This window comes from Montipora capricornis, chromosome 14 (genome assembly GCF_036669925.1).
Source record: "Montipora capricornis isolate CH-2021 chromosome 14, ASM3666992v2, whole genome shotgun sequence".
In the NCBI taxonomy this organism is placed as follows: domain Eukaryota; kingdom Metazoa; phylum Cnidaria; class Anthozoa; order Scleractinia; family Acroporidae; genus Montipora; species Montipora capricornis.
In genome coordinates, this window is record NC_090896.1 from 1777501 (window position 1) to 1792500 (window position 15000).

Consider the following 15000-nt stretch of genomic DNA (forward strand, 5'->3'; position numbering starts at 1 on the left):
TGGCATATACCATTAGTCAAAGCAGAGCTATCTTCACTCTAATGAGAGCCAGTCCATGGCTGGTAAGCCTTAACTGGCAATAATTTTCAAATTAGGAGATGACTGCTTGAGGAGTGAGTACATGTAGTAGAACGTGGCTTCAATCACTGACAGTTTTACCAGGTGTGAACTGTCAGGGTTAATTTTGTTGTGCTAGTGGAAATCATTGTTTTAAAAATGAAAATTAACAATAAAAAGGTGACATAACAATTCAACCGCCTCATGTCATCATTATTGAATGTCAAGAAATTAACAGGTGGGTTTATACTGTACTCGTGGAGTATTAAGTATACCTTACAGTGTAAGTATGACCAGGGCTCAAGTACACTTGAGATTGTCCATGTTACTTACAGTGATGAGTGTTCATATTAGAATTCGAAGGATGCGTTCAAAGTTACGTAGCAAACATGTTCAAGGCTGACGTCTGTTTCTGGAATGTGTTTTGAAAGTACATGTAGATAAGTAAGCTAGTAAGGATGGTCTGAACTAGACTTGAAAGTGCACTTTGGTGTCTTTGAAGAAATGTATTCAGCTCAAGTAGCCCCAAAGTAGGCTACTTGAGCTGAAGTTAAACCCATTCACATCTGAACTAGGGCTTAAGTGTACTTAAGGTCTACTTACTATACTAGTATGAACCAGCCTAACATTAGTGACATACAGCTGTAATTAATTAATATATATATGTGCACATACAAAAAGAGGTGTGTTTTTTTGTGAATTACAAGAATGCAAATAATCTAGCAATAACACAATTGGAAATCGTGATGGGTGTTTGCTGAATATCTCCTCTCAGCTCAGATGATATCCTCCCATGAGAGTCATATTGCAACCAAAATGAATGCTGCAAATGTCTCTTAGCATAACATTTTTGACAACAGGAAGTCACATCACTTTCCGGTCGTTTCTTAATTAAACTTAAAAAAAATTTAGCAAAACCGAAGGTTGAGAATGTAATAAAACAATTATTCCATTCACTCTTGTTGGATATTTACCATCTCGAATCCAACGCATGCTCATGGAATAATTGTTAATTATTCTCTTTTGTTGAAGTAAAAACATTGTGTGCTGCTCTGTGGTTAGACCCAATAGACCATATTCGTATTCTCGGTATTGGACTGGAACTACATGTAGCTTGCAATGGAGGCTAATGCGGGGAAGTCTTTTCATATGCAAATACTTTCTAATATATTCCCCCCCCATTAACCTCCATTGCAAGCTAGTTCCAGTCCAATACCGAGAATACGAATATGGTCTATTCACACTTATAATTTAACAGTGTGCATTTTGCAACTTACATGTACATTGTACATATACTTTCACTGCTGAATAGGTTGTTGGAGGTGGAATGATTGCCACTATTGGAAGTTCAATGCTGTGCATGAGTTTGCCATATGCTCCTGGATTGAATGCAAAGCACCTTGCTTGGGCTGGTAAGTGGCTTTACAGATACTGGATATGGAAAGGTACAAAGGTAGTCTGGGATAGTGGTGAGAGAGCCAGTTGTTTGCATGCGGTTGCATCCAGTTTAAATCCTACTTGATTTTTTCTTTCATTGTGAGAAATTTCACTGCAGCGTGTACTTTGAAAATGTTGTTAAATTGTGGCGTTCTCACTGTTATTGCTTTATCTCTGGTACGGGAATTCAGTGAAGTTCAGTGTAGTTGATAAAATTACATTTACATGTACCACTAACAATTGATCCTTAGCCCATTGTAAGATTGAATTGATGGATTTATTTGCATCTTGAAGGCTTGTACAGCTGTACTGTAGTTGTACTGGCAACTGATACATGTACACAGTATGTGTCTGTGATTTTCATTTTTTGATCAGTTTGTCAAATTGCTGCAATTTTTTTTTTTTGCAATAGTGGGTCCTATGGTCCTTCTGCCAAGAAAAGTCATAAGTAGTACATGTATAAAATTAATGTGTAAAAAAGAAGTGACACCTGTGATATGAGAAAGAAGTAAGCTGCCAAAGAACTTTTCTCCTCCTTTTGCTATCTGCCTTAAATTTTATTTGGTACACCTAGCAGCAGTCTTATGAAAATGACGTGAGCATTTTTTTAAATTTTGAAACAGGTCACTTGCAATGTTTTTGCACCCACCATTTTAATGCAGTTTTCATGTTTGCATCATTGTATATTCTCCCCTTTCAATAATTTGTTCCGATAATTTTGAATTAATTTATTCCACTACATGTCAAGATAAAGTTTTGTTTTGGTGACTTTTGTAAGTTACTTTATTTGACAAAAATAATTATCTTTAAAAAACAGCATGGCTTTATTTAACCTTTCATGCATGTTTTACAGTAAGGGTACAAGTCATGAACATGCACTCATCTTTGACCATGACTCAACGGGACTATCTACAAAATAATGTAAACACTGACAATAAGAGCTGTGCTGTTGATTAAAGTCAAAGATTTAAGACTGTTTTATAACATTTCTGATTCAATGTTATTGCTGTCATCTCAGTTGTTTTACATGTATTTGGAGTTACTTAGGTGCATGTAAACAAATACAAACGTCTTGGAGAGGAATTATTGCCAACAGCTACTGTACAATGTACAGTACATTCCTCATTACAGTGCATGTCAATTCAAAATATTCCTAAATGACTTTTTCATCCTAACCTAGAAGTACAGTAAACACCCGCAAACACTTATTTCAGGTTTAAGGCTGATAGTTTTCTTATTTGAGGGGTGCTTAGTGAGAAATCAGCCTGAAAGTGTTCTTAAAATGTTCTTACATTGTAAAATTGGTTTCAGAAATACTTCAAATTATATATTACTAGAGGTTAATTAACATACTATGCTGTTTTGTAATCGATTTTATAGTTTGTAATGGTCCTGAATGCCATAGTACTTTGATATACATGTAAGTTACTGTAATGTATTGTTTCCTTATCCTAATGCCCTTTCCCTTTGTATTAAAAACATGTCTTATTTATATGGTGCTTTATTGGCCAAATTTTAGCCTGATGTTCTTAATCCACTTCTTCTTATATGCAGGTGGTTACTGTACTATACTGACAAACAACTTTTGCCCCTTGAAAATGATATTCATAGATTATTTTTAAAGTTTCTTTCTTATCAGTGATACGTGTACCTATAGATTTTATGTTCAATAGTCAGACTTAGAGAGTTTACTTTCCCTTTCTTGTTAATGGGGCACCCCTCAGGGGTTAAGGGTTAGGCATGTTTGTTAATGTGAATGGATCAAACCAAAGGATTGCTGTATAAACTATCAAAGCATTACTGTGTGTATATGTTACTTGCGTTTATGCTTGCATTGCTAGTGCAAAAAAGGTTGTACATGTAAATACAGCTTTGTTACTTATTATTAATGGTATTCACTTATTTTTTGTTTTTGATAGGCCATAGTGCTCTTATTGGAACCCTTATTGCACCGCTAATGCTCTTAGGAGGTCCTTTGGTCTTGCGTGCTGCTGCTGTGACTGGTGGTGTGGTGGGGGCATTATCTCTAACTGCTGCCTGTGCCCCTGATGGCAAGTTCCTGACATGGGGTGGACCCTTAGCCATTGGACTTGGAGGAGTTTGCATGGCATGTTTAGGTGAGTTTAAAGTGTAGGTTAATTTTTAATGTGCAACCATTCAAATGAATACCGCACTTTTGTTTGGTGCTTTTGTTTTATTTCCTTTTGTCAATTTTATTTGGGGGAAAAAGGTTTAGAACAAGAATGAGTCCAAAGGGCTGGTGCAAACAATAAATTTATGATTTGTGACAGAAGCAGTCTCAAGGGGCACAAGGTGCAAGAAAAAATGTTTTAGAAGTACTGCCCAGAAGTGTTTAGAAGTGCTTTCTGTGCAAGATGATAGTAGATGAACTGTAATTAAATTTTTAAGTCTGTGAATGAATTTAATTCTGAAGTGTAGCCATTCAAATGAATGCTATTGTGTGCTGCTGCTTATTATACTGTCAAGGAGGTTCTAACTTTTGATTCTGCATGAAATCCAAAAGTGTTGTCCTTCAAATAAAAGCCACTGAGCATTAGTTTGCTGTGGGGCTATTAATTTATTTCTCAGTACAAGGTGCTTGTATTTTTTATTCTGAATGCATGCTACATACATGTACATGTACTGTAGCAGGGAGAACACTGGCATTGTGATCATTTAAATTCCTCTGCTGTGATTTAAACTTTCCAAGTTTTAGAATTTCAAAATAGTGATATTTTGATTTCCTATTTTTTTTGTCAGGAACCCTTTTTCTTCCTGCTTCCTCAATGGTGGGTGCTGGACTCCAATCAGTGGTCACCTATGGTGGTTTGGTAATCTTTGGAGGCTTCATGTTGTACGACACACAGAAGATCATCAGAAATGCCGAAACATATCCTGTGTATGCAGAGAGACCCTATGATCCCATCAATGCGTAAGTGTGCTATTGATGTTACAATGTTTGTGTTTGGTATACCTTAGAGTTTGTTCCAGCACTAACCTCCTTCATTGCGAATGAAGGACAAGTTGAGGTTATATGTCCCACTGTCAGATTTTCAAGATGAAGCTACAGTATGCAGTGTAATCATGTGATAATCATAAATTAATTTTAATAAAAATCTGTCAGAAGGTTTGCTCTCTTTCTTTACTGCTTTTTGTCACAAAATCCCCTATTCTCTTTACATTAAAAGGTTATTGCTATTGATGGCATCTCATTGAGAGGGGGTGGGGTGAAGGGAAGGTGTAGTGTCAAGGTACTGGTTGGGGTGGGACAAGGTTGAAGAAGTAATTTTGCATGCACCCCCTTCCACCCCACCTCCTACATGTACATGACCGACAGGATGTCACTGCTAATAATTAGAAAAGTTTTAGTGGACGGTTTCTTAATTCATTGGTTGCTCCGTTTTTCAGATCCATTGGAATATACATGGACACAATCAACATCTTTATCAGAATCCTAACCATCATGGCTTCCTCAAATTCAAAGCGGAGAAAGTGATTTACGCCTTTCCGAGCACTTCTTCATAAAAAGGACAGATAAGAACACAGACACCTCATGCTGGTCCACACTCAGCAATTTGCACAAGGAAATTGCGAAATTAATGTTATATAATCTTCAGTCTAAATTTGCCTCTCGTTTTACACTTGAAACCCCATAAAATTATGGTGTTCGAATATTTTGAACAAGCAACCTTTTCTCAAATTTTGCAGCTTCTTTGTTTATTGTTAAGATTTATTGTCCATAAAAAGACAATGAATTTACTTCGCCGCCTTTATTTGTTCATATGGCTTAGAGCGAGTTTCAATCGAGTGCCGTAAAACCAAAACCAAAGTAATTACTTTGGCCAATCAAAAAGGACGGAGACAATCCAGTAAACCAATCAAAACTCGAAGTAATTACCCGTAGCCGACACAAAGCGCCAGAAAATGTGCACGCGCGAGCCACCATTGGTTTTGGTTTCACCTCTGATTGGTCGAAAAAGTGGCGCAAGAACTTTGAACCAATCACTGAGTGAAGTAATGCAAAGCCAAAGCAATTCCCTAATTACTTTCGACACTCAATTGAAAACCGCGGTATATGAAAGGATCAGTGTTAACGAAGACAGAACGCTGAGGAGCAGTGCAGAGAGTTGTCAACGGATTTAGCAAAAGCTGTTCCAGGTGTCTTTTGATTGCTTCTACATTTATCAAGGAAAATGTAAGACAAATTGTGCATTTGTATAGTATTTACTGTGAGAAACTTTACTCATCTCAAACTAGTTGGAAGGGGAAAAAACCCATGTAGGCCATGGTAACGAGTTTGTACCCATCTTGACCAGGAGGTTAAGTGTTACTATGACCAAAAATCAACTCTTCTTTTTCTTTGGATTTCAAGTGGCCCAGGGTTTAAGCCTTAATTTAAAAGCACCTCTGCATTTTGACTGAAATTTTCCTATTTATAAACTTCAAAAATCTTGAGAGAGCTGGTTCGAGGAGAAACTGATGTCAAAGACTCACTTGTTTAAGAATACCATGCGTGTGTACGAGGCTGAATTAATATGCAGCAAGGGATTTTCAGGCTTTCAGACTTTCTAAACTCGTGTTTTGCATAATTATATCATAAGCCGCATTAATCCGCTGACATTTTTGAGTGAGTAAATGACCTTACTATTCCCTAGATCCAATCGGTCAGGTTTGAACGTAAGTACGTAATGGCGGATCGTTAAATCCAAAAAAGCCCTTAGATAAAAACCAAAGCTTAAAATTTTGCCAGTCAGGTCATAGTAGCACTTTATAGTGCACTTTACAGCGCGACCGGCAAACCGTGAACACCTAAAATAAGTCAGGAATTCTTATTGTTTTTAAGCCAATCATGTTTTAGGACTTCAATTGCCAAAACCACAAAATTTATTAATCGAGATTAGTCGAAAGACATTTCTTTGGCTAGAAAACCCATTTTTTCCTAGTTTGTTTTAAGTTATCTGCTTTATTCGCAAAACGACCAGAATCAGCACAAATTAAATTAATTACCCGGAAAATCTAAAGCAGACACAATTCTTGGCGCGTAAACATTAACACACTACGGTTTACCGAATGAAATTTGGACGCGTGATTGGACAGAAATAACATTCTTGATATATGAGTAGTGAAGCACTCAAATTTGGGTTGATGAACCCACTGCACCCCCCACACTAAGGATTTAATATATGGCCCAAAGGTTGTTGGCTCTCTTTTGGGGGAGTTTAAGAACGCGACATTTTTGAGCCGCTCTTCCTGGATTACCCTGTGCATGCGTAAGATTCCATTTTTCCAATTGATTAAGGGTGCGTTCGATTGACCATCATAGGGAGCTTAAGCACGCGAGTTTTTGAGACGCGGACGGCAACCGGAAGTGAGCTGTTTTCACAACCACATTTATATTGCTAAGTATCTTTTCTCCATTAGAGATGATTAATTTTAAACGCTGGGACACACCACTGTCCTGGCACGTGAAATGTTCTTTTCCGGTTGCCGTCCGCGTCTCAAAAACGCGCGTGCTTAAGCTCCCAATTCCGCAATAAGAATATGTGGAGTGATGATTTAAACCGTTTTAAAACAACAAGGATAATAAAGATATGTTTAAAATAGCATTATAGCAGGTATTGGACAATTTTTACATATTTTTTTTTTAACAAAGGATTTCCAACTTCTATTCCATGTATTCCTATTTTATTTGATAATTAACCAATTACTATGCTAAGCTGCATAATGCCAATCAAAATTTTTCAGAAAACTCCTCCTGATAAAGTGCCCCCATTTAATGTCACGATAAAAACGCAACGAAACAGTAAGTGACTCCTGACGCGCTTTTTTAATAAATCCGTAAACTTCGGAAGATCGGACAGAGAGTAGGCTACCTTTGGACGCTTGTTACTTTTGTACGTAAGTCTTTCTTTCTTTGGTTCGTAGCATTATTGACCATAATTGAGGTTAAATTAACATACGGATGAATAATTCTTACTAACCTCGTTTTCTCGGTCCGTACTGTAAAATTACGGACCGAGTTTTTTCCCGTTAATTTTGCGCTTGTATGGGCCATAAATCAATTGGAAAAAACGGGGATCCGTAATTTTACAGTAATAGGGACCTTAAGCACGCGCGTTTTTAAGACGCGCACGCCAACCGGAAAAGAACGCTTCAAGTCCCAGGACAATGGTGTCTCCTAGGTTTTTATGCTAATCATCCTCTAATGGAGAAAATAAACTTAGCAATATAAATGTGGTTGAATGAAGACAAGTTAGTACAGGTAATCACATGAGGCCGAGTACTATTAAGGATTAATTGCACAAGTGTTTTGAAAATTTTCCAAAACACAAGTGCAATTAATCCTTAATAGTACGAGGACTCGTGCGATTACTTGTTTATCAATAAAGGGCAAAATTACTCTTGATTACCAAAAATGCCCTCGATTAAGAAAAAAATGCCCTCTGTCTCAGCCAATCAGCGCTCAGTAATTTTGCCCTTTATTGATAAAAAGGGAAAACGGCTCACTTCCGGTTGCCGTCCGCGTCTCAGAAACGTGCGTGCTTAAGCTCCCTAATATATTATGTCTCTGTGGTAATCAGCCGCGTGGGAAAGGAAACTAGTTGAGGTCAAGTTCAACTCCCACAAAGATTGCCGTGTCATCCAAAAACGAAATCTTCTTCGCTGTTTGAATCTTGCAAGCAACTATTTCAAACAGTGAAGAAGATTTCGTTTTTCGGATTTTGACACGACAATCTTTGTGGGAGTTGAACTTGACTTCAAGATCATGTAACAAAAACGATATGAAAAACTTGCTAGTGAATGTTTTATGGAAATCAGTGAGCCGTACTGTAGAATAGGGCCCGCTATCGGAGAAATACTAAAAACAGTTCGTTTCTAAAGAAATTGTGGTTCTGCTCCGGTGGGGAGTGAAAAAACGAAAATTCGGTCTTAACCCTTCCATTCTCAAGATTGAAGCGTTCATTCTCCTAACTAGTGCTATAGCTTTCTTTGTAGGGTAGTCATGAGAATTTGGTGTTATATTAAGACCACATCTTAAGATGATAGTTATCTTCATTCTCAATACCTGTCTGTCTGACTTTCATTGAAACTGAGAAGATAATTCACACGCTTAGCACCCCTAGTGGTCAATTAACCACCGAAAGAAAGATTTTTGAGTTAACCACGTCTACAACTGTGAAAATCAGGCCTTCTGTTTAAGAATAACTTCGTTTTGTTTCTTCACAATTTGCATTGACTACCATTGAGCAAATTCCGGAATAACAGTTTGATGGCACTTCATTTACCACACATGGACTACCTTGAAATTTCTCCTTGCCTGACTACCAACTATCTTCCATCCTGGTGTCTTCAATATTTATCTTCATTAAGAAGAACAGCTCACTCGTAGCCGAGTTGCCCATGGAGGAGGCTGGGACGAATACCCAAGGTTCTCAGCAAGAATCTGAAAAACAACTCGGATTTTAAATAATCAGGAAAATCTGCCCACGGTCTACCACGATGGAGCGGGAAAAAATATGGGATAGGAGGAAATCAATCCAAGTCAAGATCTCATTTAATAACCTAGTCAATCTAATAAATCAATACTCGATAACTTCATTTGTGTTAAAACTTGGAAAACTGACCAATGGTCATAAGTGGATCTAAGTTGATTCAGACCACAGACTGGACAAAATGTTCTCCAGACCAGTCCAAGGAAACACAGCTCCCGTCTGCGATTTCATCCCATAGTAGGTCCAATCCGGGACCACTTACGCCGACTTGATACCAACTGAGTCAGACTGAGTTTTGAGTACAAAACATAAAGGAAACGTTGAGTGGGTCTGACAGGACACCTTTCACTTTCTCCAACGTACAGTCAGCAGAGTTAATAAAAGAAATGGAAAGTCTGAATGCCAATAAGGCTTCGGGTCATGATGGCTTGCCTCCCAGGCTCTTAAGAATGATATCAGAGGAAATTTCCCCATCATTATGTACCATTTTTAACACTTCCATAGAGACGGCAGAATGGCCGGAAACTTGAAAAAGAGGTACATGGACTCCGGTATTTAAAAAGGATGATAGACTTGACACAAGCAATTACAGACCAATCACTGTTTTACCGGTTGTGTGCAAAAGTTATGAAAAGTTATTGAGCACCCCTAACTGATAATTTAACAGCATACAGGAAATCACAGCTGCGAGACAACCCAAGTCCGACTTGTAGAAGAATGGAAAATCGAGCTAGATTGTGGAAAACTGGTTGGCATGCTGTCTACTGATATGAGTAAGGCATCTGATTCACTTTACTCTCCTCTTCTTATAAAAAAATTAGAATCATATCGCTTCTCGGATAAAGCCCTAAACCTACTTCGCTCCTATTTTCATCATAGACAAAAGAAAGTCAAGCTCGCATCAATGCTAAGTCGATGGAGAGTTCTGAAAAGACGATGCCCACAAGGATCTTGTTTTGGCCCTTTGTTATGGAATATCTACCAAAATGACTCGAATTACTACTTTACAGACAGGAATATCTCAAAGTATGCTGATGACCACCAGGTATTTGTATCGGGCATTACACTTCAAAACCAACCTCAAGAAGTAGGAGACGAGACCATTGTATGGTACGATCAAAATTTACTACAAGGCAATTTCAAGAAGTATCAAACCATCGCTTTTGTATCAGACAAAAAAGTACCCTGACAAAGCTATGAATATAAAGATTGGACTTGGGGACACTCAGCAAAAGGATAAAATGAAACTACCGTAATTTCCGGGCCATTACCCGCGGGTAATGTGTTAATTTTTCCGCAAACAGTTGTTGGTGCGGGTTATAGGAAGGTGCGGGTAACCTCTTACCAATTTTAAACCATCATTTGATTTGCTATACCAAGTAAGATCGAGAATTTACTCATCATATTCTCAATTTTCTATGCAGGCCTCAAACGACTCGCTCCTTGATAAAATTGCGCTTTAGAATCCCCAGAAAAGAAAACACTTAAGGGAATAATTCACAATGACCAATAATGCATGTTTATTTTTACCCAAGGGGAAAACTTAACTTTATGCTCTCATTTTCAGTTAGACAATGCTGCTTATATGTACACACAGCTTACGTTACGTATTGTTTTAAAGTGTTTAATTGTGGCATGACCGTAACATGAGACCGCTATGTCCCAAGCAAGTTGCAAGTTTATTTACCTGTTTCATAAATGGTCTTTTTAGAATGTCCAGTAATTGCCGAACCTGTGACCAAAAAAAAGGATAAAATTAAGTTAGTGAGTAACTAGATCATCTGTGGAAAAAAGTATTCTTTTCATGAAAACTGGCTACGACCAAGAAAGCACTCTGTGAAAATCCCTAAACTTCTCAAAATTACCAAACTCGAGTTACAAACCACTCCTCTATCAACCAAAGATATAACTTCTTTTTCAATTCATTAATATTGCTAAGCAGCTCTTAATTGTACTAGGGCGTTGAAGAAGAAGAAGGAGAAAAATAGTTATTCACCACCCTTGGTCCGACTGTATTGGGAAAGTTGAACCTGAATTCTCAAGTTGGCTGTACAGGTTAAGTAATTATAAAAAAAGTACAGGCTAAGCACGGTTGTACCCTATCCGGGCTTCTTGGACAGTGAATAATTTAATAGTGTGTCTTTAAAATAGGCTTGATCAAACACACTTCATACAAAGTTGACATTCATGTGAATCAATACCAGCGCGGGAAAAGCGTGCAAGCTGTTTTTCATTTTTTATGTTTGGTTGAACACGTTTTTTACGTAGTTTTCTTAGTCAATTACTAAGCGTAGTAATGCAAAAGTAATATACAGTAGGGATTAAATCGCTGCTTCTTTCCTAAAGGGGTTTAGTGTCACCCAACAAGTGGACTAATGCAAATCCTGCATTTTAATTGGTTACGCTACCAGAGGACTATTAAATAGTAGTTGTCCTCGAGTAGCGAAACGCGTGACGCTTTCTTTCGTCTTATTCCCAAATAAATAATTCTTCAACTTGCATTTGCTAACTTTATTATTGCCTTTTCTGTCCGACTGGTTGGGTGATACCAAAACAATTAGACCCTTCGCCCTCAAGGGACACGGGTCAATAGCCCATGAGGCGAACCCTAATTGTTAATTAGTTTTTAAAGAAACTGTGGTGCTGCATTGGCGGAGAAGTGAAAAAGAAACGGGTTATCAACTGCGTTGATATGGTAAATGGACCACCGTCAAGAAATTTGAAAGCTGACATTTCGAGCGTTCGCCCTTAGTCAAAGCGGATTTCTGAAACTTTGCTTTTCTTGATGTCAAGGGGCGTTTACCATTTGCACGGAAAATCGGGTTGGAATGAAACGCTCGCAATGGTACAGGATTTTCCCGATGTGGCGTTTCGCCAGGCCCGAGTCTTTCGCGGCTGGAAGAAAACAATAACAAATCAAAATGGCGGCTGCAACTGCAGTGTCGAAAGGCGGGAAAAGAGGCCGAGATGAAGCGGGTCGAGTGGGACTTAACACATGGTACAGGAACTTTCCTGTCATTTGGGTTGAAACGGGAAAAGAGGAATACTTCTTAGGATTTCCATCTTTTCCGGAAACGTTCCGCTGGAATGAGCTGTACCATTTGAATTTCCAACCGGAATTTTCGGTTTTGGCTGACAAATAGTAAACACTCAAGGTTTTTATCATTGGCAACTGGCTATCATGTAATGTGCATTACAGACCCAATATTAATGACATTCACCTCCTTACGCGTCCAAAACAAATTAGATTGGTCTGTCATGGGGTGCTGCAGAAAAAGAAGGGGGGTTGAGACGCAGGGGGGGGGGGGGGGGTTATTGCCGTCACATATCCTCATAGGAAGCTTACCCATGAGACGTTTTTGAGCCACGAACGGCAACAAGAAGTGGGCTGGTTTACCTTGCAACCTGTCTTTACACTACAACGTTTATATTGTTAAGTATCTTTTCATTATCAGAAACGATACGTTTTAGAAAACCTGATACAGACTACTGCTCTGGTATGCGAAATGTTCACTTCCGGTTTCCGCCAGCGGGTCAAAAACTACAGATAAACAAGATAAATAGGAAAAAAACTTCTAACCTCTGAAAAATCGTTTTTCTCTGCCTTTGCTATCGCTGACTGAGCCATCCAGTTCCGCAGTACATAACGTGGATTTACATCTGAAAGAAAGAAAAAGAGTGTTAAAACACGGAACTAATTAATGGACGCAGGTTCACAAGCTCTTATCCAAAAGGAACATAAGAAGATCCCGCGTTGGACCTGCCTTTTCAAACTTCTATTGTTCTTGTGAACGAATGCCTTAACATGCCCTCCCTTGGTTCCACCTTTCTGCCATGTAGTTGATTATGGTGTGATTAAGCGAATCTATGGATTGAATTGATAAGTGCGACGCTTCAAATGTTACAAAAAGCCTGCACGCTGTCGCATATGTGAAGGTGTGTGTGTGTGCGATCATTTTAAAAACTTGTTTCTTTTTAAAGTTAGCCAGGAAAAATATTAAGACGCAGGAGAAAACAAAAACAAATACCCTGCATTCTCCGTTTCCTCTTCTCGTCTGAATCCATGTCACCATTTCTTCAGTAAAACAAAAAACAGCATCAAGAACAAAGATAAACCCTTGCTTGCAACAGTGGACTACACCTCGACTGCCAATTGCAAGCGAGTCTAAATTAAAAAGCAAAGTATTTCACATAAAAAAATAGAACAAAGTCAGCCTTGGCCCAGTTTTGAGAGCACTCGCCTTTCACCAAAACCCAACATTTCATTTCATTTTTGATTATAAGTCTCTCCAACGAGTAGCGAAATTTTTTTTCGGATAAAAAATCCTAATAAGGTCTCTATCACTGTCGTTATCAAAACCAATTAAGCAATAGAGGACGTTTTCCGCGTTTCCACAGCCTCATCTAAACACGAGGGGGTTGGGAGAATTCGAGACAGTTATACAAACCCGAGACGCAGTCGAGGGGTTGCATAACTGTCGAGAATTCTCCCAACTCCCCCAGTGAAACACGGAAAATGTCCTCTATTGCTTTTATAAAGTAGTTCTCAAAGATAATTCGAGAAATGAAGGGAAGTGCAGGTCTTTTTTACTTCTTGATTTAAACAGATTTTCTTGATACACGCTCATATTTCCTACCAGCCAATCAAATCGCGCGTCTGACAACACATAACCAATGAAAATTCGTGTGATGTCACAGGCGTGTTTCCATACTCTCATCTAAATACAGCTATTGACCAATGAGAGAGTGCATACTATCCTAATTATTTTATAAATAAGCATCAGAGGAAGCCAAAATCACGAAAAAATGAGGTACAAAATGCATGTATTTGAATTGCAGGGGTGTAGACGAAAGAGAGAAGTGTTCCTCGCATTTATCTAGATAATTTGAGCAATTGTCTCTTATAGACAACTGCGAAATTCTGGCAGCTTCAACGGAATTCCAACCAATGACTCTGCGATGCCGATGCAATGCTCTAGCTATAAACTGAGCTATGAAGACACTCACCATTTTTCCGGTGTCTTTAAGAGACAAGTTCTCTTGAAAGTTGTCCAGATAAGCGCGACGATCACTTCACGCTTTCGAATATGAGTACAAAAATGATTAAACAAATCAAGTGACGAACGACATTAAAAGCCGTCACTTCACTAAAATCTTAAGAGCTTAATACAAACTGTACACCATTTTTCCAAAATGGCTGCCATTTAGATATTCTTTTGTGTTTATTCAAATTAGACATTGATCCCTCGTTCAAGGGAAAATATTGTTTTGAATTTTAAGCTCAACAACGAGGCATCAAGGGCTAATTTGAATAAAAACAAAAGAATATTTACATGGAGGTGACTTAATGGTTAGTGTGCTCGACTTCGGATCGAGTGGTTCACCGGGGATGTTGTGTTGTGTTCTTGGGCAAGACACTTTACTCTCACGGTCTCTCTCTCCACCCAGGTGTATAAATAGGTACCAGCGAATTTAATGCTGGGGGTAGCCCTGCGTTAGACTAGCATTCCATCCAGGGGGAAGTAGAAATACTCCTAGTCGCCGCATACTACTGAAACCGGGATGAGCTCCGGCCTAATGAACCGCTTGGCTCATAAGCAGACTTCACCTTACCATTTTGGAAAAAGGTGTATTACTGATCTTCCAATGTTGAGACTGAAAATGAAATTAAACCAAAATGAAGGAGATGAATTTAGAGGAAGAAATCCAATTTTCTAACGAAAATCGAACCCGGGAAACATATGTGACGAATAAGTGTATACTCTGACCGCAGCGACAATCTAGCTCTCTTTCATTATTGGAAAAAAGGATCCAAAAAAAAAACGAGAAGGCAATAAAAGGAAGTCGACTATTTTAAAAGCTTATCTTCTGGATAAAAACATGAAACAACCAATTTTACCCTAAATTCTACAAAGTGCCATCGAAGGATCTGTGAGCCCACTCACGTCACGTCACAGTGTTGTGTGACAACATATTGTCCAACATTCTCCACTAGATGCCGGTCTGACTAAAA

At 38.5% G+C, this 15000-nt stretch overlaps 3 protein-coding genes across 8 annotated transcripts in view; 1 reads left to right on the forward strand and 2 right to left on the reverse strand.

Annotated features, from left to right (window-relative positions):
* Nucleotides 1-5699, forward strand: part of LOC138033810 (growth hormone-inducible transmembrane protein-like) — a 6962-nt gene extending 1263 nt beyond the window's left edge. Inside the window, exons 2-6 of the mRNA XM_068881651.1 lie at nucleotides 1-62; nucleotides 1370-1469; nucleotides 3414-3611; nucleotides 4255-4426; nucleotides 4903-5699. The exon at nucleotides 1-62 is cut by the window's left edge and continues 192 nt beyond it. Of these exons, the coding sequence (XP_068737752.1) occupies nucleotides 1-62; nucleotides 1370-1469; nucleotides 3414-3611; nucleotides 4255-4426; nucleotides 4903-4990 (620 nt within the window). The 3' untranslated portion in view covers nucleotides 4991-5699. The remainder of the gene's footprint in view (nucleotides 63-1369; nucleotides 1470-3413; nucleotides 3612-4254; nucleotides 4427-4902) is intronic.
* Nucleotides 1-8891, reverse strand: part of LOC138033808 (glutamate receptor 2-like) — a 50792-nt gene extending 41901 nt beyond the window's left edge. For 2 of the 4 annotated variants that reach the window (XM_068881645.1, XM_068881647.1), the window contains exon 1: nucleotides 8795-8876. The gene's annotated coding sequence lies outside the window, so the exon portion shown is untranslated. Of the gene's footprint in view, nucleotides 1-8794 lie in introns of all 4 variants that reach the window. The other 2 variants (XM_068881644.1, XM_068881643.1) reach the window with 2 other exon arrangements.
* The window catches only part of LOC138033809 (protein adenylyltransferase SelO-like), a 33712-nt gene continuing 24665 nt past the window's right edge, over nucleotides 5954-15000 (reverse strand). Inside the window, exons 13-16 of one of the 3 annotated variants that reach the window (XM_068881648.1) lie at nucleotides 13016-13062; nucleotides 12568-12647; nucleotides 10675-10719; nucleotides 5954-8938 (exon numbers count right to left, since the gene is read on the reverse strand). In XM_068881648.1, the coding sequence (XP_068737749.1) occupies nucleotides 8861-8938; nucleotides 10675-10719; nucleotides 12568-12647; nucleotides 13016-13062 (250 nt within the window). In that variant the 3' untranslated portion in view covers nucleotides 5954-8860. Of the gene's footprint in view, nucleotides 8939-10674; nucleotides 10720-12564; nucleotides 12648-13015; nucleotides 13153-14600; nucleotides 14643-15000 lie in introns of those variants that run through there. The other 2 variants (XM_068881650.1, XM_068881649.1) reach the window with 2 other exon arrangements.